The following is a 26,098-nucleotide window of genomic DNA, read 5'->3' as shown; positions in this document are numbered from 1 at the left end:
TTAACTTCTGAGCCATCTCTTCAGCACCTGGTTATTTTATTTATACAACGTACTGCCTGCACAACAGAAGAGGGCACCATATCTCATTACAGTTGATTGTGAGTGCTGGGAATTGAACTCAGGACCTCTGGAAGAGCAATCAGGCTCTTAACTTCTGAGCCATCTCTTCAGCACCTGGTTAGCATTTCTGAGCCGATTAATGTCCATCAAGAAATAGCATCAGCACTCACGCTCCTATGCCTGTCTGTCAGCCCCCTCCCCCTGCCACTGTGAGACAATGGTCTTGTACTTTGTAAAGATTTATCATTTGTATTGTTTTAATAAAACGCTGATTGACCATTAGCCAGGCAGGAAGTATAAGCAGGGCAACAAGAAACAAAAAACCAAAAAAAAAGAAAAATATAATAATGAGCAGCTAACAAGTGTCAGGCTCTGCCCCCCCCCACTCTTACAGAACAACACTGTAAAGCAAAGTAATTATTTCTAGTTGAGAGATGGCCCCAACACTCACACTTTTCATAATGTGCACTATTATTTCAAATGTTTTAGATTACTTGTAAGTTAACAGTTCTTTTTAAATGTTCAGGTTTGAAATGTCAGAAGGAAGAAAGTAATATTGTCATATTGTTCATATGATAAGCCCTCATCAATCGGAAACTAAATAGGAGAAAGAATGCTGGACGGTCTAGAGATAAGAAGCTTTCAAGCTCAAAGAACTCTGACAACTCCGTATGCTTCCAATGTTTTCTACCTATGATATAAATAACAGAGGATGCTGACGGACAATTAGAATTGCCTCATCCTACAAACACAATGTGCTCAACAAAGGAGGCTTGTCCTTCATCAAACTGCACTCAAGGGCAGGTGCCAAGGCCAAGCTGCCTTGTGTTACTATGTCTGGCCTAGTGCTTGGTTAAACAGATGTTAGTAAAAATTTGTTAACTGGAGGAGAACAGAAGGGAGGAAGAGTAATGAAGGGAGAGCCAAACTCAGTCTCTCGACAGATCTCTAACTTAGATAAGAGCAGTTATTTGAGAGAAACAGGCAACAAAAAATAAAAACAAAAGTAACTTTGATCCTCAGTCCTGACAAGTGATGGAAACTAGTCATTTGTTTTTCACTCCAGCCCTATACTAGGAGAGGAACCTGCATCATCATCATCATCATCATCATCATCATTATTATTATTATTATTATTATTTGATTTTTCGAGACAGGGTTTCTCTGCGGCTTCGGAGCCTGTCCTGGAACTAGCTCTTGTAGACCAGGCTGGCCTCAAACTCAGAGATCCGCCTGCCTCTGCCTCCCGAGTGCTGGGATTAAAGGTGTGCACCACCACCGCCGGGTGGAACCTGCGTTTTAAGCTGCTGAATTGGTTGAGTTTAGAATAAGTAAATTTCTAGTGAGCTAGTAGATTGTTTTTATAGTAGTTTTATTGGAATTAAGATTATATATTATAAATTCTACCCTTTTACAGTGTATAGTTAACTGTGTTGGAACAGTCTAAAATTGGAGTCATTCGAGGGAAATTCTGAGTGTTTCTGAGAAGAGCCCAAGAAAGCAAGAGTCTTACAACCTTGTTTTTTCAAAACACAGAATTATTCTTGGCATGTGTTCTCGTGCGCCTCCCAGGTGTAGCAGAGAGGAGTGCGTTTGTTCCAGCTGTCGTCATTCATGTACCTCGATGAGAAAACATGCTTTCGCCATGCATGGCTTGTCCCTGTAATCATACTCATAACTCAGGTGATTCTACAATTTACACATTCAGTGTATAAATTGTCTGATGCTCTGAATAAAGGTGGCTACTGAATGAGACTTTAGTCCGCCTCATTTTTAGCCCTGCTCTCCCATTCAGCCTCTAACAAGAGCAGTAAACATATAGTTAGTGTTACTATCACCTCCACCTAGAACACTCGACCATGTCAAAACTACATCCCCAATCTCCTCCCTCTGTGCCACCATTTTGAGCAACACTCTCATAAACACCATGTTTTGTCACTCATGCCCTCCTACACGCTCATAATTTGCCTCTATTTTATTTGCTTTGCCAAAACCAAAACCAAACAAACAAATCCCACAAAACAAAACAAAACCCAACAAACAGTTCACGTTCACAGCTGGGCACGGAGGAACATACTTATAATCCTAGTATTTGGGAGGCTGATGCCAGAAGATCATTAGTGGGTTCGAGGCCAACCTGGACCACACAGTACGACTCTTCATCTGAAAACAAAGCACAACAAGCAGGAGGAACCCAAGTCCTCACGTGTCTGAGAAAGCAGGTACACAGCTAACTGCGACTGCTCACCGGTGTCCCAGCCGGTTCTCAAGGAATGCTGGGTAGGGCTTCATTCTGCTGAGCAATGCTACACTCATTCCCTTCACCATTAATCCTCTCACTCTCTTAGGTGACCTTTTCTGCTCCTTTCTCTTTTTAACACATTTTCTGTATCCCATCTGTCAACATACGGCATTGCTTTCTCTTTCCTGAGAAAATAAGAGGAATCAGAGAACTTTCAAGCCTTCCCAATTACTTTACTACCAGTGAAATTAGATTCATACAGTCTGACGTCCTTCTTCTCCTGAGAGATGAACTGCTACATTCTTTTACAGCTGCTTCTCTACTTTCTAAATCGCATGCCCTTTGCTTGGTCAAAGACACCGCTCTGTTGGACCATTCCTATTAGTATACAAACACAAAATTATTTTTTCCATTAAAAATAATTAAAACAAGAAACAAAACCTCTTGACAGCTCTTTTCCCCCAACAATTTCTTCTCCTTTATGCAGAACTCCCAATGTTGGTCTCAATGACTTTAATGTTTTCCTATCAGTCACTTGAGCTCAAACCCACTCTGCCAAAACGCTCACAGCTACCACTGACCTCCACTATGCTAACTCCATTGGTTGTTAGCAAACGTCTGCCTCACTGCAAGCCCTCATTTCCTAGACTCTCGGGAGTCTATACTTCGGTCTCCTGCCATGTCTCTCTGGCTATTCCTTCTCAGCCTCACTAGTGAAGGCTGAAATGAGCTTAAGAGGCCAAAGCAGATCTCAAGACACTTATTTGGCATCTCATTGAGTCTTGTAGCCTTTGGTCTTTGTGTGTGTGTGTTTTAAGACAAAGTTTCTCTATGTAGTTCTGGCTGTTCTGGAACTCAGAGATCTACCTGCCTCTGCCTCCGCCTCCTGAGTGCTGAGATTAATGGTGTGAGCCACTACTGCCTGGCAAGAGTTGTGGCTTTTTATTAAGACTTACTTACTATATGTTTCTAAGTGTTTTACCCATACAAATGTGTCACGTGTGTGAAGTGCCTGCAGAAGCAGAAGAGAGCACTACATTTCCTGGAACTGGAGTTACTTGGGTGCTGGGAACCAAACCTGGGTCCTCTTGAAGAACAGCAAATGCTCTTTAACTGTTAAGCTATGTCTCCAGTTCATATCTTTCTCTCTTTTTGAATATTTATTTCCTTATTTTAGAGAGGGTGCATGTACCATGCTGTGCATTTGGAGGTCTGAGGTCAACTTGCAGGAGTTTGTTCCTTCCTTCCACCTCCCCCAGTCTTATGACTTGATATACCATCCATGAGATGGTAACCCTAAACCATAGCAGTCCGTTAACTGCACACCTGTCTATCCAGTTGTCTGTTCTTCCTGGGTATCAGGCACCTGCCACTCATCCTGTTTCAGATTTGCGCTTTCCAGTTCTTCTCTCTCAATAAACTGCTATTTCACACTTCCATTGCCTAAGTCAAAACCCAGTAACTTTCGCCTCTCTTCTGCCTTTCAGACCCTGCATCCAATGATCAACAAACCCTCACAGCTCTGCTTTGCATTTCTTACTCACTCCCTTGTCTACACCATGGCCACCTCTTGTGTAAATGACAATAACCTTTTAGCTAGTTTTTTTTTTTCCAGTCTGTGCTCCTATAATCTATCTTAAAAGAGCAGATGGATTAGTCACAGTTAAACCCTCCTAGGGTTCACAGTCTTACCTACTAAGAGCCGAAGTTCTTAATAATGGTCTAGAAGACTCTCACCAGCACAGAACTCTTCCTCTTATCTCTCACTCCTCTCCGGACACATCAATATCCAAATTGATATACAAACATCAAGGTTTTTGTACTCTATTTCCTTTGGTTTCTACACAGGATTCTCCTCCTATAGACATGGACATAATTCACTCTGCTGGAATAAACTTTTATTTATAATGACCTTCTACACTATTCATGCTCATCTGGAAAACTCCTATTCAGCCTGTAAGACCAACTTAAAATATTGTGCCTCCATAAAATATCCAGTAATCCAGGACCCCCAAGTATGTTATTCTTCATTTCTTTTATCCCTGAAAACTTAGCTCGAAAAGTCAACGATAAGAACACTGGGGATCTAGTTTTTTCAGGCTTAAAGATCACACTATTTTAATGGCGTATCGAAAGAAAAGGATGGAAAGGCACAGTCTGCAAATGTCACAAACACATGCAGTCTTGCAAATATCCCCATGGACCTATAAAGCAAAGAGTCCTAGAGTTTAAATTTCATTATCTGAATAGTTACTCTACCTATGGAAACAGCTGCTGGCACCCAGTGGCTACAGTTGAAAATGAATAAGAACACAGCCACTGCCAGCCAATAACTGGAGAAATAGAGAATCAAGAAAATAAATAACCTGACCTCTTTTTCTTCCTAGTCTCCAATCTCCAGCTGATGCTTCCCATTGGTTGAACCCAACTGGAACCCAAAAGGCAAGGGAGCTCAGCTAATGCAGTCCAGAGGTCAGCCTCCCAAGGCTTAGAGTATGGTGAAGAGAGATCTGGAGAGGCAAACAGAGAAGACCCTGCATACTATGCTATGGAGTTTAGGTTTGACCCTATAGGCATGCTATGCAAATAATTTGATCAGAATTCTAATTACAAAAAAAATGTGTGTACAGTACCTAAGCATTACAGAGTCTAAACAGGAGGGGACAGAAGAATTCTTTAGTGAAGCATTCAGAATGAAGCTTGAAGAAATAAATATTAAATTATTTATCTATTTCCTTACATGTTTCTTAATCTTTAATTCCAAAGCTTCCCATATTGTGAGATACTAGAAAGTCAGGACTGAACTTCATTGATCCTTCTGTTCTATACCCTATTACTATGCTTGGCTTAAATAATTTTCAACAAAATAAGTCAAGGGGTTAAAAAAAAACAAAGATATTTCAAACTATTTTCTATTGGATAGTTGTATTGAAAACTTGAGAGGCATAAATATATGGACATATCCTAAAAAGGACTGGTAGAAAAATAATTGGTGGCTATTGAACTTCACTAACTCAATTATAATATGTCATTAAAGAACAGGCATTCCAAAAATGGAATGCCAATAAGAAAAACCTTATTATTTCTCAAGTATAGTATTCAATAATCAAGCTCTTACAGGAACTCAAAATCCAAATTATTAATTTGTATGACTATTTAACATGGCAATAGAGTCAAATTTGTTAAAAAAAAAAAAGTAAGGTCTTCAATATCAGCTTTTTCTCCAGTTTTTTATAAACCTGTGCCCCTGAGGCTGACAGACCTCACTGTGGTACTTCCCCAACTGAGCGCTGCACTCTTCTGCAGCTCAGGCTGTCACTCCTCAGTTCTCCATGGACTGGACTCCTCGGGGTTAAAAGTCAGCAAGGGGAAGAAAGCTATGTGTATTAATAGCTCATCTGGTTTGAAAACCTATAGTCTACAGCCTAGGAATATAAAAGAAATTCACTTTTTTTCCCTGAATAATGGAAAAATGGAGGGGTGGGAGAATAAAGGGGTGACATTTATTAAAATTTGCCATATTACACCAGACTGTCAAAAAATAATTTTCCTCCAGGAATAACTACATGCTTTCCTTCAGAGCAAAACAAAGTAAGCCAAAAGTCAAAGACCAAGTGAAAATCTTTACACAATTTTATCAAGCAACCAACTTAACACTATTCCAAAAGCCTTTGCTATGTATGTCCTACATGCCTAAGGCTAATTCCCATCTCTAATGACGGCAGGGAAATCATTCACTGTGAATAATTGCCACCATTCTTCTTTGCTATCTCTCCCTTTAACAGAAAGCAAATTACTGAACATACAAGAAGCTAGCGTGGAATAAGAGCCTGTGCGCGGCCTCTTAGGTAATGAGAACAGTCAATTGCTGAAGGCACTGGTGTGGCTCATCTGGCTAGAAGGCACCAGAGAAAGCTTGCTCCAGTTACTGTTCTGTCTTTTACTTAGCTATCAACCCCACTGTCTTCAATGTCCTCAGCATTCTGAAAGCCATTTCATCTCATGCCTGCCAACCTGAAGACAGTCTATTTAGATAGAGTTACTTCTACATCAGAGACGCTCAAGTAAAGACACAAGTTTTACAGGTCCTGAACATGTTAATCATGAGCAAGAAACACTCACCCTAGATCCCAGTTAAACAGTGAGAGATAGACACACAAGGACTCTATAGTAACTTACTTCAACTTTGTTTTTATTTATTTGTTTATTTGTTTGTCTATTAAGAGGTAGGAGGTGGGCCATGTCACATGTGTGGAGGTCAGAGGACAACTTTCAGGAGTTGGTTCTCTTCCTACCATGTGGGTTCCAGGAACTGAACTCAGACTGTCCTGCTTGCAGGCAAGTGACCTCACCACTGAGCCATCTCTTGAGCCTCTCAACTTTATTTCTAAAATGGTAATGTAAGCCTTCAGTGGGAAACATAAGCTACTAGAAGCTATCATCTTTGAGCACAGATATGTAGAAGACACTAAGATGTAGTTGATGCATCACATCAACTAGACTACTGAGCTCAGCTGGCGGTGCTGCTAAGAGTTCCAGTCAAAGAAATCAAAGCTCAAAGAAGTGGCGTGCTGAAAGGCAGATGACTGAACTAATGCTTGAACACTGAAGCCATTCTCAAAGATTACTAACTACCACTGCAGGGCGGTGGTGGCACATGACCTTAATCCCAGCACTCAGCACGCACAGGGAGGGGAGCTCTGTGAGTTCGAGGCCAGCTTGAGGTACAGAGCTAGTTCCAGGACAGCCAGGGCTACACAGAAAAGCCCCCTCACACATACAAACACACACACACACAAATCACTATTACTGCTACAACTATCAAATTGAGAGTAAGACCTTCTAATATACCCTGTCTTAACAAGTAATCATAAATACAACTCAGACAAGCACATTTAATTAAAACCACATTAACCTGTTATTAATGAGAAGAAAATAATCCCTAGAGACATGACATATCCTTTGTGGTGTGAACTGTAAGCAAATTATGAATGGATCCCAACTTACAATAGGTGGCTCACAATGTCCTGAGTTTACAATGATGTGAAAGTGTTATACCCTGAATAGGAACGATACATTAAGTTTTGAATTTTTATCTTTTCCTGAGCAAGTGACAGGCCATTCAACACTCCCGGTGCTGTGGAGCTACCAGTTACACGATGATGAAGGCTGATTTCATTTGTAGATCACAGAAAACATAAACACACCTAATTAAGTATCTAGGGCCAGAAGACATCTACAGTAAAGTCAGTAAAGCTAGAATATAAAGCAGAAGTAGGCCTTCTTTACTCTAAGACAATGGCCGACCTAGTCCTCTCCGCTGAGAGCCTGGAAAGCTGTGCAGTCATCCTAGTATGGAGCTACAGGCATTTACTACTCCTGGACTCCAAATCAGTATCTCTATACCTTCAGTCCCATAAACAGCAGCAGAGGTAAGCTATACCACAACTCTTCTGTAGATTCAGAATCAAAGTACACACTATAAGATAAAATAATTTTGATAGGTTGTCAAAATTACCTATCAGTGACTTAATTTAAGTGATATTATTTTGTGGAATAGTAATTTTTATTTATCAGAAAATGTGAATAGACTAAATATTATTTAAACATCACTTTTGATTTAATTGCATAATTACAAAAACATTTAATTGTAATTTTGAACTGTCTGCTACATCCTACAAAGTTGAGAACCCCTGTGAGAAATGTTCCCATAGAAGTTAAACATTATTAATCGGGTGTACTGTAATTTACATGTGAAGAAAGCACGCAGCCACAGTGACGTCTAATAAGAAAAACAAGGAATTACCTTGGCTGACAGATAGTGCTTGTAGTAATAGAGCTGAAACAGCAGGAACGCAGAACTTGTCAGTGTTAGGAGGGCCAAGATCACGTTCTTATTGATTCTACTCATTGGTCTGTGCTTTTCTCGCAGATATCTTTAACACTAACCCAGCTGTTATCATCTTCTTCATGAAACAGGAAGATAATCTTGTTTTCTGTGAACAAAGAGGTACTTCTGAAAAGGAAAAAAAAAGGTCAATTTGGCAAAAAAAAAAAAAAGAAGAAAAATTTAAAATTAGCTTCAATAATCATTGACCGTACACACACACACACACACACACACACACACACACACACACACACACACGTTATTTAGCCAAGCATGGCAGTACATGGCTATCATTTGGTATGCTGAGGCAGGGGAATAACAAGTACAAGGCCAGCCTGGGCTACACAGTGAGTCCTAGACCAGCTTGAGCAACCTAGAAAGACCCTTTCTCAAACAAAGAAACAACAAAAGCAAAACTGGAAGAGAAAAGGCTATCTGCAGCTCTATAGAACACTTTGGCCAAGAGGAATGCAGGGGAAGGGGAGGGGCTTCTACAATGTTTCTGAGTCAACAGACCTGGCCTGGGACCTTTGGATCTCAGAATGTGAGTCAGACAAGACAAGACTTCCGACCGTAATGAGAACTACTTCTGGGGGATAAGTGAGAAAGAAGATTTTGGTCAAGAAGCACAGTATCTTTGTTTTGTGAGGGTGTGTGTGCATGCACGTGTAATATAGGAATAAATAATCTTGGTATTGGCAAGGGTAGCAAATAGTTTAGTAAACATTTTAGTCTTTCATCCTGGGTATCAATCACCTCCAATTATTTCTTCAGAATAAGAATTCAGTATGTATTTCCTAACTCCTCTCCAATATATGATCTTGGTTAAATCTTTTTATTATTATTATTATTATTTTTTTTTTTTTTTGGTTTTTCGAGACAGGGTTTCTCTGTGGCTTTGGAGCCTGTCCTGGAACTAGCTCTGTAGACCAGGCTGGTCTCGAACTCACAGAGATCCGCCTGCCTCTGCCTCCCGAGTGCTGGGATTAAAGGTGTGCGCCACCACCACCCGGCATTTGGTTAAATATTTTTAAATGTCCTCTAGTGTTTAGCTTTATGTCTTCAAGAATACTAATACCTCTTTCACTTAATAACCTAAGTTTTCTGACTTAGGTTTTCTGGTTGTAATGAGAAACTGGCAAACTATGCCACCTTCTGTCTTCTTTCCTTTCCCTACTTATTTCTACTTGGTTATTTTATTCTGTCCAATAACTATGTTCTTTTACTCTTATTTGTACAGTGTCCCACAAAGACGTTATATACCCACTGCCCACTCTATAAAAAAAAAAAGAACGTAACAGCGCTGCTTACTTTCACTGTTTGCGCTGTTTAAACACAGGTGTCGGGAGAGTTTGGCTGTGAGGTCACACTTTACTTCCCCTGAGAAGTTACAGGGTTTATAGCTATACCCTGCAATGCTAATTTTTCTCTTGGTTGACATTCAATTCCACAGCACCAGCTTCAGGGAATACGACTTGTTTTAATGGATCACCATGGAAGCACACATATTCCCCTACCTTGTTGACCTAGACTATATAGTGATAGCGATTTCTATATATTCATTTTTCCTTGGCCTTTGCATAGTCTCTCAACTTATAAAGATTTCTTTGTAGAAAACTTTTTGATGTCGTTTGAATACTGTGTGCTGGCTCCTGCACACAGAACTTCTCAAGTCCTTCAGGCGGCATCCAACTCCTTCCGAGCTGGCCCCTCCCTGGCTAGTCGCCCCGCCGTGGTCGCCTTTCCCGTGGTTCACGCCTCCAGCCACTCCTTTAGGTGTACAGAGCAGCAGGCTGCAGCAGTTCCTTCCCTGCCGAGGCACCGTGCCATGCCCGGGTCCTCACATCCGATCCTTATCCCCGTATCTTCCGCTCTCACCACCCAGATCAAACGACACCACCCCGACCCGGCTTCCACGAGCGTCTCCATCAACCTCCAAACTCGAAGCCGGGTGAGGACGATCAGTGGACAAGCATCGGCATGCAGGGAAGATCTGCAACCGGGACGGCCGCAGCACACCGGCGGACAGATCTCGGCCTCCTCCCCACCGCCGTAGGGTGGCACCGCAAAAGGTGGCTGGTACCTGGCAACCAGCGACAGGTGCCTGAGGACGCCCGCCCTGGACCAACGACCCAGCCCGGGTGCCTTCATCTTACCTCACTCTACAGCAGCGGCGGCGACCTTGCTTTACGGCAGTCAAAGCCGTCGCAAAGGGGCCGTCAGGCGCGCAGTCGCACACGCTGGACCGGGGACCTTCCTCGTCTTCTGCCACTTCTCTGTCTAAGTTCTTGGAACTCTGCTGTTTGCTTGGCCTTTAGAAAGCCGCAGGCAGCCTTCCCTTCAGCAGTGAACCGAGGCTGCTTCAGAATGTAGGAGAAACTCCGGCGAACAAAGCAGAACTGTCTCCGCTGGTGTTCTGGATCATCAGCACAGAAAGCTGGTTACCTGCGAACTTTGGGAGGATAATGATTTCTTCCCTTCGTTCTCACCCCACCCCCGCCCTTCTGTAAGCACACACACTAAGCAAGCAGATTCAGAACAACTCCTTGGGTTCTGCTTTGGATGCCATTGCTTGCGAATGGGGCTGAAGTGGGAAAGATAGCTGTGAATTGATGAGCAAGCTCACGAGGTTGAGCTGCCTCATTGACATCCAGGTCTTGGGCTGACTTCCAGTCTAGGGCTCAGAACAAACATACAGTTCTGAGGACTGGCATCTTTTGCTTTTAATGGTGTAGTTTAAAGTGTTATTGGTAAGGATCAGATGTGGATTTTGATAAGAAGTTTTGAGAACTAAAGGCACCAAACAAATTATTGTAGTTTTAAATTCTCTGTACGAAAATTACTAAGGGCCCATAGAAAAAGATGAAATAGTTTACCCTCCACATCCCGTTCTGTATTGTGTAATTCAAGCTGGTCTTAAACTCTCCATGTAGCCCAGGTTGGCCTTCAACGGATCCTAGTACTTCCACATCTCAGGTGCTGGGATTACAAATTTGCACTGTCATGCTTGGCTTAAAACAGAATTTTCCTAAAAATTGTGATGGAATGTGACCGTTTCAAAAAGTCACTATTAAGCCTGGATGCCTATGATTCAAGCATTCGGGACGTCAAGGTAGGAGGGTCAGGAGTCAGGCCTTGTCTTTTAACAACAACAAAAGTTAAAATTGATGCATACTGGAGTGACGAGGTGGTATTTTTTAAAAAAATGAGCAGTGTTTATTATGCTAAACAATGTGCGAAAATTATAAGTAAGAAGAGCTGTCAGGTTTTTATAAGTGAATGCTTTTCAAGTGCATAGCTGTAAGTGTTGGGCTCTGAAGGGAAAGGCTTCCCCAGTGCAAGTGTTATACCTCCGCTCCAGCAGTGGGGGGAAGGTTTCCAGAGCAGAGGTGTTAGGAGCTCTGCTCCCGCTCCAGGACATATCCTGGAGTCCAAATACCACAAAGTCCCAGTACAACAAACCTCACACAGGTTTATTGCAAGGGGAAAAAGAAGATACAGGAAGGTAGCTGCAGAAGGTAGCTCAGTTGAGCAGAACGCAGGGTTTATATAGGGTTTCTTGGGTAGGTAGGCAGGGAGCTTTCCAGGGTGGCCTGGGATTAGTGGGATTCTGTGTACTGATCTTTGGCAAACCCAGGGATTGGTAGGATTCTGTGGCCTGATAGTCAGGCAAACTGAGATATTGGTGTGATTCTTTTTCTTGCCCCTGGTCTTGGGTTTGGGATCAAGTTGGGATCAGAATGTTTTTCCTTGATCTTTTTACCCTACAATAGCACATCTTGTCCTGCATAAACCTTGAAAAGAGGCAGAGGACTAGCCAGTTTTCTAATTTCAATTTAAGTATAGATCTCATTGTTTTTCCTACATAAACACAGTCATAATGTGCCATCTGCATTTTCAAGTTTCTGTTACTGTAAAATGGACCAGAATTTAAAGATATATGCCAAAGAAAGATTCTGGAACCCCTAAAAGAAAATTGGCATTCTTTTTCATTTGGTTACCTTAGACATAACTTGTCAGAAACATTTTTTTGGCAGTTTACCTTTAAAGTTTCCCCCACTTACAAGTAACTTTATTTTCAACACAATTTTGAAAAGTAAAAGCCCCATATACCACTGGAAGTTGTAAAATAAAAAGATAAACACAACTTAACTGGTCACAATGATACTTGTTAACAGCCTGAATGTGAACCACTCTCCCAAAGGCTTCTGTTGGTCTCTCCAGCCACTGGCAGTTTTAGAAACACGGAGAGGCAGGGCTCTAAAACCCTGGAGGAAGTGGGCCATTAGAGAGGACAGGCTAAGGTTTGTAGCCCAGCCCTGCTTTTTAGTCTGCTCTCTACTTCCGGGTCCAGCCCATCTAGATGTGAGTAGACTCAGCCACCTGCCGCAGCTGCCATAAACTCTGCCATGCCCTACCTCCCATGATGGACTTTAACCTCTTCAACTATGAGCCAAAGGGAAGGTTTATCCCCCTAAGTTACTGCCATCACATATTGTCAGATAACTAAAAAATAGCACTTCTCAAGAATGTCAGCGAGACACTTGTGAGATTTTAGTTCACCATAAAAGTGGTTTAATCTGGTTAGCTAAATTTAAAGCCATTGGAAAGGATACAAAGATGAATAAAAATAGCCTCTGTTAGAAGTAAACATTCATCTTTCGAGAGTCATCCAGGAGTGTGTGTATACACATCCTAGCCTGTAACATTTGTGGTATTCTAAGGCAGCAGCATAAAGTAGCAGCCCCAACAAACTTAAGTAGCCAAGAGCTTAGCCATCAAAATGCCTTCTCCTCAGGCTCAACAGTGCTCTGCAGTGAGGAGCACTCAGTGTTCTCCTGGAGAACCCAAAATCTATTATGGAACCACAGTCCCAGGGTATCCAGTACACTTTTCTGGCCTCTAAAGGGACCTGCACTTATGTGACGTACTTATATACACGTACATAAACCTAAATAAAAATAAATTTAAAAAACTGTAATATCCATCTGGACAGATGTTTCTTAAGGACAATAAATCCAGATTCAAATATAGACATCTCAGATTCCTCAAACACCACCATGACAGCATGAGTACCATATGACCTGGTATACATGCATGCAGACACTCCAGTTGGCACGTCCAAGCACCATCTGTTTCCACAGGTGCCACCCATGGTGATATAAATACCTATGGTTCAATCTTTTCTGGATGGACCTTGGGAACAGGTCTTTAGAGGCTCTCAAGGCAAACATAGGGATGGCTAGGAAGGGAATTCTGGGGTACTGGCCATCTGTTGAATAGTAATCTAAACTTGGGTGTGTCAGTGGAAGCCGGAGGAATCCACCTCTAGTTTCCTTTCATGTTGCTGTAATCAAACACTCTGACAACAGCAGCTTAGAAGGGAGAGCTTATTTGGGCTCAGTCCCAGATTACAGCCTATCACGTTAGGAAGTCTAAGAAGCAAAAGCTTGAAGGAGCTGGCGCCATCACATCCCAAACCGTAAGAGCAGAGTTAATGTGTGAGAGTTAGCTCTCTCCTCTGTTATCCAGGACCCAGCTGCGGAATGGCGCTGTCCACATTCAGGGTATGTTTGCTCACCACCATTAATTCAAAGAAGGTGGCCCCTCCTTAGGCATGGCCACAGATTAACCTGAGACAATCTCTCACTGAGACTCCCTTCTCATGTGATTCTATACTGACTTGTGTCACATAGACAATTAAAGCCAATCACCAGACACCCTTAGGGAGTTCCACTGGGTGAAGCTGGTAGCTTGTCCCCACCATGATGTTTCAGGATGCCATATGAAGCAGAGTTAACTAAGTGTTTTACAGATTATATGTATTTTCTGTCGCATAAGAGCAGGTACCTTCAAAGGCAAGAAAAGGGCATTGGATACCCTGGGACTGAAGTTTCATAATAGAATATATATATTTATATATTCATCCCTCCCCTTAATACCATATACTTTATCACTGGTGCAGTTACATGGAAGCACAGTAATAAAACCAATCTCTTCAGTGCTGACCTTGGGCAAAGCGGGTAGAAGCAACTAGTGCCAAGCAATGTTAAGTGTAAAACTCTGTTTAATACAGGGAATGTCAACAGAAGCTGCACACAATTTACTAAGGAAAAGACACAAATTTGGGGGAAGCCAACTGCCATGAGGGTTACGTTATGGCTGGACAGTGAAATGCTCCTCCAGGTTCTTTCATTCAATAGCAGTGCTGCTTTAGTCTGTGGAACCTACAGTTGCTGGGAGTTTGCTGTTTGAGGACAGGTCTTAAAGGTCACAACCAACCTGTCTGTGACTGGACCAGTCTCTTTCCCTGATCTGTCAGGATGTGAGAAAGCAATTCCTTTCAGATGCCTGTCACTACCAGCAAGCCAGTTCAGTCACCATGCCTTCCCGTACGTGACAGATTTCTATCCCCTCAAAATACATATTTCTTCCCTTAAGCTACTTGTCAGGTATTTGGTCATAGTGACAAAACTAACAGCCTACATATGTATAGTATCACCTGCAGGGAGGGATATGAAGAATGTATATACACCATCATACACAAATACTAGTTTGCAGTTATGTTAGAAAGAGGAACCTTCAAAATTCTGACAGTTGATTTTATTGAATTAACTTTTAACTGTGGAGGCCAGTTCTTTGCATAGCAACCAAGAAAGAAAAGAATGAAGGATCCATGTTTATCTTTCTTTAGTTACCTTTTATTTTAATACCAAAATGCTACAGCTAGTACTGTTTATCTGTGTGTATGTATGCAAGAGAAACCGCTGAGAAAAACCTAACTTTTCAAGGGTAAGTGCATTTAGAAATCTCGATTCTGTTAAAACTGTTAAGCTGCACCCATCCATAGGCCGTCTTTCTACTCAAGAGGACTGCCTGCCCCTGCAGACCTCTGTCATACACTCCCCCTCATGGTACAATGTTTCCCTTTTATCTTTCTCTTGGTGACCAAGACTTTTAAGAACAGAAACTACAGCCTAAATATAGTCATTCTGACATTGTTGTTTGGTTTCCCCTTCAATTTGTTTCAGGTTAGAGAACACACTGGTACCAGGATGGAGTTCTGAGTCTGACTCTTTGAGTGAGCCCCTATCAAAATGCACCTTAGGCTGTGATGCACTAACTACTGCATCTTCAGTGTATAAAACAATAGCTACCAGTGACATGTATTCATTTCTACATTAACAAATTTAAAATCTCAGTTGACTAGTACATTATTCTCAGAAGCTGCCTGTGACTAGGGGCTACTGAGCAAATACAAGGCTTCCATCATTACATAAAACTCTATTAAATGGAATTTTCTAACATTTTAAGGCAATAGCACTATAGCTTTTAAAATATTCTCATTCTCAACAAAACTATAGATATTTAAATAAAAGTTGATTAAAAAAATCAAACACACAAAAGAAAGCAAAGAAAAAGTTTAATTTTTAGAGGGATAATACAGGTGCTTTTGTAAAAACTTGAAGTAGAACATTTTATACAGAACATACAATCATTTCAACACACAAGTTACTGGACTTTACACTCATTCTAAAGTTTAAAAACAGCATTTAAAAGGCTTTGTCTTGTTTCAAGGAAAATGAGGCAGTGTGCTCATTTCAAACACTCTTGTAGCACTGAGTATATCATGTGTAGTTGATTAATGGTCTTCATCCACAACTTAAAGGTTAAACCTGAGGAACTGCAAATTTTTCTTATCACAACTGCATAGCAAAGTCATGTCCAGATAACAGACATACCAGCATCCTGTAGAGTAGGATAACTTGTAAACCATTTAATACGTCCAATTTAGAGCAACACAAATATGTCCAGAGAATAACTGATATAGTTAATGAACAGGTTTTGAAATGTTTTTCGATAATCTGTCAAGTGCAACAAATAACTGAACCATCTGGTTGTTGGAGAAGAGTTATTTCATCCAACTTCACTCTGCACGGAGTACCAGGCCATCCTAAGTCAAAGTGCAAATTCCTGATGGAAAAGGAGCTGAAGCCATTTGCTTATTTAGGCTTCCGCTCTACACATGGATGCTGTGGAGGAGCTTTTACAACTGTAGAAGTTACGTAGTAGTTGAGAAAATGTACACAGACTCAGTCATGCACTAAGCAAATTAATAGTAAAGAACATTTTAATAGGAGGTCTTACTTTTTAAAAAAATCATTTAAAAATCATCGGTAACACCAACTTAAGAACATGCTTTTTCAAAGTAAACAGGATTTACAAGTATCCAAACACTTACAGCCATTATTAATGAAAACCACCCCCTCTCCAGAGGACTCTACGTCACTACACGCCTCACAACAGCCTTGTGAGGTAGGCTAAACAATGCACAATATTTTAAGTAAGGCAATAGAGATCCAAAGTGGTGAGTGACTTACAAAAGATCATAGATTACTGAATGGGAGAGTTATAGTGATTAATTTTAAATACTTAATGTCACTTAAATACTAGCAGCTTTTCCTGGCGCTATTTCCCAGCGTTAGCTATTATATCTTAATGGAATCAGTCATGCATTTGATTTTACAGAGTCTCCGTCAAAAGATCAATTAGACTCAGTCCTTTGGTACCTTAGAGATACTGAGAATGTTCAAACGACATTTTTTCTCATAGTTCTATGCTCTCCAAAATGTTCCAATATTAAAATGCCTTTTACCAATCTCTTCCAACTTGATTTATTTTAAAATTGGTTCAAAGTTCCAAGCAAAGCAATTACATTCACTGCCCGCTGCCCTACATACTGTAAATCCTCCACATAGTTTCTCCTAAGCACCAACTTAAGTTGACTGAGTATAATTAAGAAAATATATAATTTTAAACAAATATAACTTAACTGATGATGTATCAAAGTCTGTATATTATATTAACCCAGAAAAAAGTACTCTTTTAATATGGTTGGATAGTCAAGATAAAAGTTCTATGGTAATTTCTGGTATTGATTACTAAGCCTATATTCTTAACATTCATATGGCATGTATAACATTTCAATTCAAACAACAACAACGAGCAATCTACTTAACTTCCAACTGGAGGAAAGTTCCTATGGTATTCAAGTTAATTATACCTCTTAGGTAACAAATACTGACATCAGACTCACAAGTGTGAACACTGTTCAGATACAGATAAAAAACTAAAAATACCAATTGCAATGTAATGTTGGTGTGATGATCTTCAGTAAGAAAAGCTTTATTACTGACTGTAGTTCTGAGTGCTGAGCTACAAAAGGTACATCTGGTTGAAAATAACAACTTCATGGTGACCTGGATACTAAGTAAATCCATGCTTACCTCTTAAGGACTGCATATAGTGTAAAAACAAAACCAGGAAAGAAACTTTTCCAGACTTTTGGTTACAATATAAAAGTGTAGTATTATGATTTATCATTAATTTGATAGGTTTTTTTACAGGCTAAAACAAATGTACTTTAAATTTTTAAAAGTTATGTCGCGATGTGCATTGTGTGTTGGGGGGTGGTGGTGTGTGGTTTAGAGGGCAACCTGCAGGAGTTGCTTCCCCCCAAACTTGTGTGCCCCAGGGAACAAACTCAGGCATCTTCCTGGCAGCAAGCTCTTTTCCTGTGATCCATCTTCCCAGCCCAATGAATGTATTTCTTTAAGAAGTGTAATGACATATTAACAAAACATTATTTTTAGATGAAGACTATAACATCAAAAACAGCAGAGCGAGGTGCTATGGTGAATTAAACTCTACTAGTTTTGGAAACCTGCATAGAAAGTAATAAAACTGATGCCACAGCATAGAAACTCAAGTACTGTTACACGGCTTATATGCCGCGACTGAAACACTCACGTTTTCGTCTAGAGTGGAGTGAGACCGGCGCGCTGCCTGCTGTGCTAAAGAGGCACCATGGCCGAGAGGAATCTAGTTCATGGTAAGACGTATATACTGTCTCCTTTTAAGATTAATATTCTTTGGAGTAATCACTTCCCAAATATATCCCTTTCCAATTTTTAAAACTGTTTTTGAAAGAAACAACTGCAAATACATAAATAGTTATGATTTTTTGGAAAGGATATATAGAGAAAAATCAATCATTCTAAGTAAGTCAGGAAATAGAATATCTTGACCTAATTAAAATATTTCATTATAAACATTTTCTTTTATTATTTATACCAAGGATCTTGGAAGTTCAGGTTATACATAATATTGTTGATGGTTTTATTCCACAAATGAGACCCTGACTGCAAGTCAGTCAAAATCTTCAGAACAGACTGCTTTCAGAGCAGACGGAGAAGGGCATCCCTGCTGTCCAGCAGTTCACTGTCCTATGGCAGAGGTGCTATCAAACCCACAGACAAACCCTTAATACTTCTTTAAAACCTCTACCTGGAACATTCAGAGAATCACTATATATTACATTTCTATGTGCATTAGTCATGAAGTGATCGGTGTATTACATATTTACCAAACTTTAAATGATGTGACAGTCAGCTGGGTCAGTGAATTGTAGCAAAATTCTTTTTCTAAAGTGCTTAAGGCAGCCCCTTCCTGTCTACTTCCAGCTGAATAAACCTGGGTTGGAATTCAACTGCTGAAAGAGAAATACAAAACTCACTACATGTTTTTATGAGACAGTTTCACACCTGTGTCTGTGCATTCCTGTCCACGTCTCCTGCGCTTCCTTCATGGAAAGCAGCGGTGCTTGAGTGGAGCACACAGACACGGAAGCAGGGAAGAGCGCCGGGAGCGCACTGTGAGTTATGAGAGGTACCTCTGGCGGATGTACCACAGCAGCTAAGCTGCGCAAAGCTCGGTTTTTACCTCTAATGCTAATGAGGATGTCAAAGACTATGATCAATTAATAGTTACCTTATTTTGAAATGATTTAAGTAGGCACTATATTCAATTATTTTTAATTTAAAAACAAGGGTGACAAACTTCCTTTTAACTTAATAAACTTAGGGTTTTTAAACTAAAGTACTACAGATGTGTTTTTTTTTTTTTTAATAAAATAAGAGACAAGGCCGGGCGATGGTGGCGCACGCCTTTAATCCCAGCACTCGGGAGGCAGAGGCAGGTGGAACTCTGTGAGTTCGAGACCAGCCTGGTCTACAGAGCTAGTTCCAGGGCAGGCTCCAAAGCCACAAAGAAACCCTGTCTCGAAAAACAAAACAAAAAAACAAAACAAAAAAAAAGAGACAATAAGAATCAGAGAGAAGAAAAGCTGTTACTTGAAAGTAATGAAGGAATAATTAGTACCAAATATCACGTGATAAGATCTTGGACTCTTATTCACTGACTTTATACTTTGTACTACAAATACACTGAGAAACAAAACCTCTTAGTAAAAATCACGCATATTTCAATGAATGCGTGGAAATTTTATATAAAGGTCTCAAATGATGGTCCAAGAACCACACGCACTCCTCCAGCCCTCAACAGAAGGCCCTCACCACTAAGTGCAAGCTGCCTGGCCTAAATTCAATTGACAATGAGTGTGCGTAGAGGAAAAAGGCACTGTATAAATGAGAAGACAACCATGGAAGATGTAATATCATAAAGAAAAGTTCTGTATAAATGAGAAGACAACCATGGAAGATATAATATCATAAAGAAAAGTTCTGTATAAATGAAAAGACAACTATGGAAGATGTAATATCATAAAGAAAAGTTCTGTATAAATGAGAAGACAACTATGGAAGATATCATATCATATAATATCATAAAGAAAAGTTCTGTATAAATGAGAAGACAACTATGGAAGATGTAATATCATAAAGAAAAGTTCTGTATAAATGAGAAGACAACCATGGAAGATATCATATCATAAAGAAAAGTTCTATGTAAGAACAGCTGGCCCTTAATGTCATTTTTGACAAAATATACTGAGTAGTCATACAAAGCAATTCCAGTCAATTACTGCTTTCAGGTATGACTTTACAAAAAGGAGCAACTCCTTTTTCCTAAGGTCATGAAATGATATTCCTATAGGTAGTAGAACTCTGAACAATGTCTTTCAAGCTATGAGAAATGAAAATAAAATACTGCTTTGGGGAACCAAACGAATATTGATTGGCATATTTCACTCTGTAAATCGTTTCAGTCTGAAAAGCTGCCAATGTGTTACCAGATGACAGTGCAGATATCTGTTACATGAGAAAAATAGTATCCTACGTCAAATTTGTTTTATCAACAGAACAAAAACAATCATGCCAGTAAGCAGCAAATTTTAAGAGCAAATACTTATGACTGCCATACAAACACCACACAGAAAGCAGCAACAGTCACTTCTCCAGGGAAGTTTGCCAAAGCCCAAGACACTTAAAACAAAAAGAGATTTAAAGTCTCAAAAATTAAAAGTCAAATATTCACTTCTTTAAAGGGCTGTCTGAAAGCAGTTTTATAATTTCAGCTTCAACTTTGGCTTGAGAAACTCGAGTTTCAGCAACTCTGCAATAGGTAACCACAGCTGCACTTGCTGATTTACACGTCCCCTCGGGGAAGATGTGTGCTAGGGGAAGATGTGGGCTGGGGGAAGATGTGTCCTCGGGGAAGACATGCGTGTTCATTTGTGGAAGAATCATAAACTTTTAAACAGTGAATGAGTGAAACAAAAAGACAAAAAAACCCACCAAATCTTCAAATAATTATTTGAAAACGTTTATACTAAATCAGACACATGTAGTTTTTTAAAAACAGTTAGTTAAACTATTCTATATCTTTGTAAAAATAACTTAAACTATTCCAGAAAGGAATACTTTAGAATATTTTTTTATAATCTTTCACAAACAAAAAATTAGTAATGTACAGCTTTTTACCCTTTATAGAACTTAATCAACAAACTTCCATTCTCATTAGCAAGGGTAAAAATAAGCAATAATTACATTATCTCTCTGCTAGTTTAAGAGGAAATTTCTCAAAGGTAGCTTTAAAAGGTGGGATTAAAAAAGAGAACAAAATCAGAAAGCCAGGCTTTTCAAATGGTCCCCAGGAGCACAGGGAGGAGCAGAAGGTGTGACGAATACTCCCTTTGCACTGTCTAAATTCTTCCTATCTGCTTGATATTTTGGGTTATAAGAACAATTATCACAATATTTTAGAGGAAAAAATTATATGAATCTGGTCAATAAATAAGTTACCTGTCAAAAGCCCAACTCATTTATAAAAGGTGAAATGAGCCACTGTAAGAAAACTTCTCTGCCATCCAAGGCAATGACCTGAATTTCTAGGAAGTCTTGGGACCCTGTGTTCTGAAAGCTTCAGGTTAAGGAATTAATGACAGCTGGTGAGGAGAAACAAGAACACAGTAAGCTTTAAGAGCTTTGCAGCCCAGGCCCTGGGTCACCATATATAACTATTACTATTAGACGAGCCAAAGTATCTCAAGAAACGGAAAAATGGGTTTCTACATAAATCCTTCAATACCACTCCTTTTCTATTTACTACTCAAACGACCGTCCATAGAGGTACTGGCTTCTGGGACACTAAGTACTCTCCTGTGGCTGCTTCCTATTTGGTGCTTAGTCTAGCAGAGTCCAGGCTTTAAAGCAGAGCATAGCACGCCTCATTCCCACCACTCCAAAATGTCTGCATTAGGAACTGCGTGGAAAGGCCGCCCAAAGAAGAAGGGTAAACACAGTCTGAGGAGCTGTTACTGAGTGACATTGTTCAGGCTGCTCGCTGAACCGGTCATTCCATTTTCACTTTTCTGAAGTGTCCTCACAGCACTGGGAACCTGCATGCCAGTACTCAAAGAAAGTCCACCACACCAGACCTAGGACAAGACAAAACCTCGGTTAGGCTCAAATCAAACTGAACTCCAGGAATCCTTAATCTTCCATTTGAAAGGCAAATGCCACATATATGAACATCAGCAAATCCCAAACTGAGAAGTTTAACGTTTGAGCTGAGGAGGAAGGGAAAGGCTCACAGTGGCCAAAGGAAGACTTTGACTGCAGAAGCCACCGAAACTGCATCCAAGAACGGGAATTCAGGCAGCACAAACTCCAGAGGCTAAACCAGATTAATGCCAGCAGACAATGTTGACTGCTGGTACTTTCCTAATCATTACAACCAGGGGATATGTACCCCAAAGAAACTTCCTTATCTTTCTTATTATTTTAACAGAGGCATGGCTTTAGATATAGGACATATGGGCCAGTGAGGCGGCTGGGCAGGTAAAGAAAAGGCAGTGTCTATGCAAGCCAAACGACCTGAGCTTCATCCCTGGAACCTGTAGTCAAATTAGAGGAATCAGCTTCTGAGAGGTGACTTCCACATACACACTGTGACCCATAATCAATCAATCAATCTCTCTCTCTCTCTCTCTCTCTCTCTCTCTCTCTCTCTCTCTCTCTCTCACACACACACACACACACACACACACACACACACACACAAATATAAAGTTAAAAAACACAAATGAGTTTATGAATGATAAAGTCACCTTGCTTGTGAAACACAGTCCTATTAGTCAATAAAGTTAGAAAATAGATTGGAATAGTCAAGAGACTTAAAATATAAAAAAATATGGACAATTTAGATTATCAGCTACCATGTATACAGCAAACATGGGTTTAAAGCAAGGATAGCTGTAGAATCATTTAAGAATTCCGACTTTCAAATATAAAACTATTAACTAGTGTTGCACCAAAGACTCTACAACCGAAACAATGAACTACATGGCTAACATTTAACATTTTTAAAACAAGCAGGCTTGGCAATAACAAATTCCCCAAATGTGAAAATATTCCTCAGATACAGATGTAATAAGTTAACTGTTTAAATGATTCGGGAAAAATATTTCTTTAAAATACCTAGCAGAAAAGGAGTACACTCATCCATTGTTGGTGGGAATGCAAACTTGTGCAACCACTCTGGAAAGCAGTGTGGCGGTTCCTCAGGAAATTCGGGATCAACCTACCCCTGGACCCAGCAATACCACTCTTGGGAATATACCCAAGAGAGGCCCCTTCATACAACAAAAGTATATGCTTAACTATGTTCATAGCATCATTGTTCGTAATAGCCAGAACCTGGAAACAACCTAGATGCCCTTCAATAGAAGAATGGATGAAGAAAGTATGGAATATATACATATTAGAGTACTACTCAGCAGTAAAAAACAAGGACTTCTTGAAGTTTGCGTACAAATGGATGGAAATAGAAAACACTATCCTGAGTGAGGTAAGCCAGACCCAAAAAGAGGAACATGGGATGTACTCACTCATATTTGGTTTCTAGCCATAATTAAAGGACAGTGAGCTTATAATTCGCAATCCTAGAGAAGCTAAATAAGAAGGTGAATTCAAAGACAAACATATAGGCATCCCCCTGAATATTAACCTTCATCAGGCGATGAAAGGAGACAGAGACAGAGACCCAAATTGGAGCACCGGACAGAAATCTCAAGGTCCAAATCAGGAGCAGAAGGAGGGGGAGCACGAGCAAGGAACTCAGGACCACCAGGGGTACACCCACACTCTGAGACAATGGGGATGTTCTTTCGGGAATTCACCAAGGCCAGCTGGCCTGAGTCTGAAAAAGCATGGGATAAAACCGGACTTGCTGAACATAGCGGACAATGAGGACTACTGAGAACTCAAGAACAATGGCAATGGGTTTTTGATCCTACTGCACGTGCTGGCTTTGGGGGGGCCTGGGCAGTTTGGATGCTCAACTTACTAAACCTGGATGGAGGTGGGCGGTCCTTGGACTTCCCACAGGTCAGGGAACCCTGATGGCTCTTCAAGCTGATGAGGGAGGGGGACTTGATCGGGGGAGGGGGAGGGAAATGGGAGGCGGTGGCGGGGAGGAGGCAGAAATCCTCAATAAATAAATAAATTAAAAAAAAAAGACACACAAACGTGACCTTCTAGGCATCCTTTCTCAGAAAGCTACTGCAGGATGCGGTCCACCAAAGCAAAGGAAGACCCTAAGAAAGAGGAAGACAGGGTGAACAAACGGGAATGATGATGGAGGGGCACTGAGACGAAGAACCGGCCTGGAAAGACTTGGATTTGCATGGTTACAGACAGAGACCTGACAGGTGTGAGAGGAAGGGCTGCATTGAGAGGGTTTCTTATTGAGCATCTGGAGGGTGGGGGGGGGACTGACCAATGATTTAAATAAAACAATATAATTAAAAAACAACAAAAAAAATACCTAGCAGAAGAGGGCTGGCCAGACGGCTCAGCAGTCAAGAGTCCTGGTTGCTTTCAGAGGAGTGTGTTAAGTTCCCAGCACTCACACTGTGGCTCACAGCCATCTGTAACTCCAGTTCCTGGGGGTCTGGTGCCCTCCTCTGGTGTAGGAAGTATTACAGCTTGTATTAGCCCACCTACTGGGGCGAGGCCTCTCTTACTATTTACAGGGTTAATGTCCTTTATTTAGGGCTAGAGTCCACTAATGAGTGAGTACATACCATATTCATATTTTTGGGTCTGGGTTCTCTCACTCAGGATAGTGTTTTCTATTTCCATCCATTTGCATGCAAAATTCAAAATCTCATTATTTTTTACCACTGAGTAGTACTCTAATGTGTATATATTCCACACTTTCTTTATCCATTCGTCCATTGAGGGGCATCTAGTTTGTTTCCAGGTTCTGGCTATTACAAATAATGCTGCTATGAACATAGTTGAACAAATGTAGTATGATTGAGTAACTTTGGGTATATGCCCGAGTGGTATTGCTGGATCCTGACGTAGATTGATTCCCAATTTCCTGAGAAACCGCCACACTGATTTCCAAAGTGGTTGCACAAGTTTGCATTCCCACCAGCAATGAATGAGTGTTCCCCTTAATTCATATGCTCTCCAGCATTGGCTATCACTGGTGTTTTCGATTTTAGCCATTCTGACAGGTGTAAGATGATATCTCAAAGTTGTTTTGATTTGCATTTCCCTAAGGAGGTTAAACATGACCTTAAGTGTCTTTTGGCCATTTGAACTTCTTCTGTTGAGAATTCTCCTTTCAGTTCAGTACCCCATTTTAAAATTGGAATCAGAGCATGCATGTGCCCCTTCTCTTTTGTTCCCCTTCCTCTGTGCCCAGTCGGCTGCTCCTTTGGGTCGCGTGATTCAACCGGTCAAGCGGATAATTCTGATTTGTGACTTTACCCCTTAATAAATGCCTATTTCTTATTTCTGAGCCAGTGTGGGGTTTCTTTTTAAGTGTCCGACCACCATAACCCCTGGTACACTCCTCTGTCCTCTGTGGCACCAGGGATGGATGAGGAGGACATACATTCACTGCTTGCTTAGGGCTTCTATGCTGTGATAAAACACTATGAACAAAAGCAGAAGGAAGGAGTTTTTCTTACATTCTGTATTACAGTTCCCCATCAGAGGAAGCAGGAGCCATGGAGGAACGCTAGCTTACTGACTTATTTCTCACAACTTGTTCAGCTTGCTTTCTTATACGAGCCCAGGCATGGCAACACCAGCCATGGGTTGGGCCCTCCCACATCAGTCAAGAAGATACTTGACAGACTTGCCTACAGTCCAATCTCATAACTGAAGTTTCCTCTTCCCAGATAACCCTGGCTTGTGCCAAGGTGAGAGAAAACATCACAATACAACCAAACTATACAAGCAGGCAAACCCTCATATACATAAAATGTATTTATTTTTTAATTTTCAAAAAAATACTAGCAGAAAATTTAAAGGTCAGTTTAAAAAAAAGTAAGCAACCGAGTGGTGGTGGTGCATGCCTTTAAACCCAGCACTTGGGACACAGAGACAGGTGGATCTTTGTGAGTTCCAGCCTGGTCTATAAGAGCTAGTTCCAGGACAGAATCCAAAGTTACAAAGAAACCCCGTCTTAAAAAAAAAAAAAAAAAAAGAAAAAGAAAAAAAAATTAAGCAGTACTAGAGGAAGTTTCTATCCAAGTGCAAAGAAAAAGAAAAAAAAGGCAAGAGCTAGACTGTTTACAAAAGTCTACT

General features: G+C 40.6%; 2 protein-coding genes across 6 annotated transcripts in view; both read right to left on the bottom strand.

The window, feature by feature from the left end:
• Positions 1–10,420, bottom strand: part of Fktn (fukutin) — a 39,715-nt gene extending 29,295 nt beyond the window's left edge. Inside the window, exons 1-2 of one of the 3 annotated variants that reach the window (XM_005362193.3) lie at positions 10,349–10,420; positions 8,109–8,318 (exon numbers count right to left, since the gene is read on the bottom strand). In XM_005362193.3, coding sequence (XP_005362250.1) covers positions 8,109–8,213 — 105 coding nt within the window. In that variant the 5' untranslated portion in view covers positions 8,214–8,318; positions 10,349–10,420. Of the gene's footprint in view, positions 1–4,673; positions 4,813–8,108; positions 8,319–9,709; positions 9,732–10,348 lie in introns of those variants that run through there. The other 2 variants (XM_026786703.1, XM_026786704.1) reach the window with 2 other exon arrangements.
• Positions 10,421–19,292: 8,872 nt separating this feature from the next.
• Fsd1l (fibronectin type III and SPRY domain containing 1 like) overlaps positions 19,293–26,098 on the bottom strand; it is a 65,743-nt gene continuing 58,937 nt past the window's right edge. For all 3 annotated transcript variants that reach the window (XM_026786676.1, XM_013351950.2, XM_013351951.2), the window contains one exon: positions 19,293–21,927. In XM_026786676.1, coding sequence (XP_026642477.1) covers positions 21,805–21,927 — 123 coding nt within the window. In that variant the 3' untranslated portion in view covers positions 19,293–21,804. The remainder of the gene's footprint in view (positions 21,928–26,098) is intronic.

This window comes from Microtus ochrogaster, linkage group LG5 (genome assembly GCF_000317375.1).
Source record: "Microtus ochrogaster isolate Prairie Vole_2 linkage group LG5, MicOch1.0, whole genome shotgun sequence".
NCBI classification, from domain to species: Eukaryota; Metazoa; Chordata; class Mammalia; order Rodentia; family Cricetidae; genus Microtus; species Microtus ochrogaster.
This window is presented reverse-complemented; position numbering and strand designations above follow the sequence as displayed.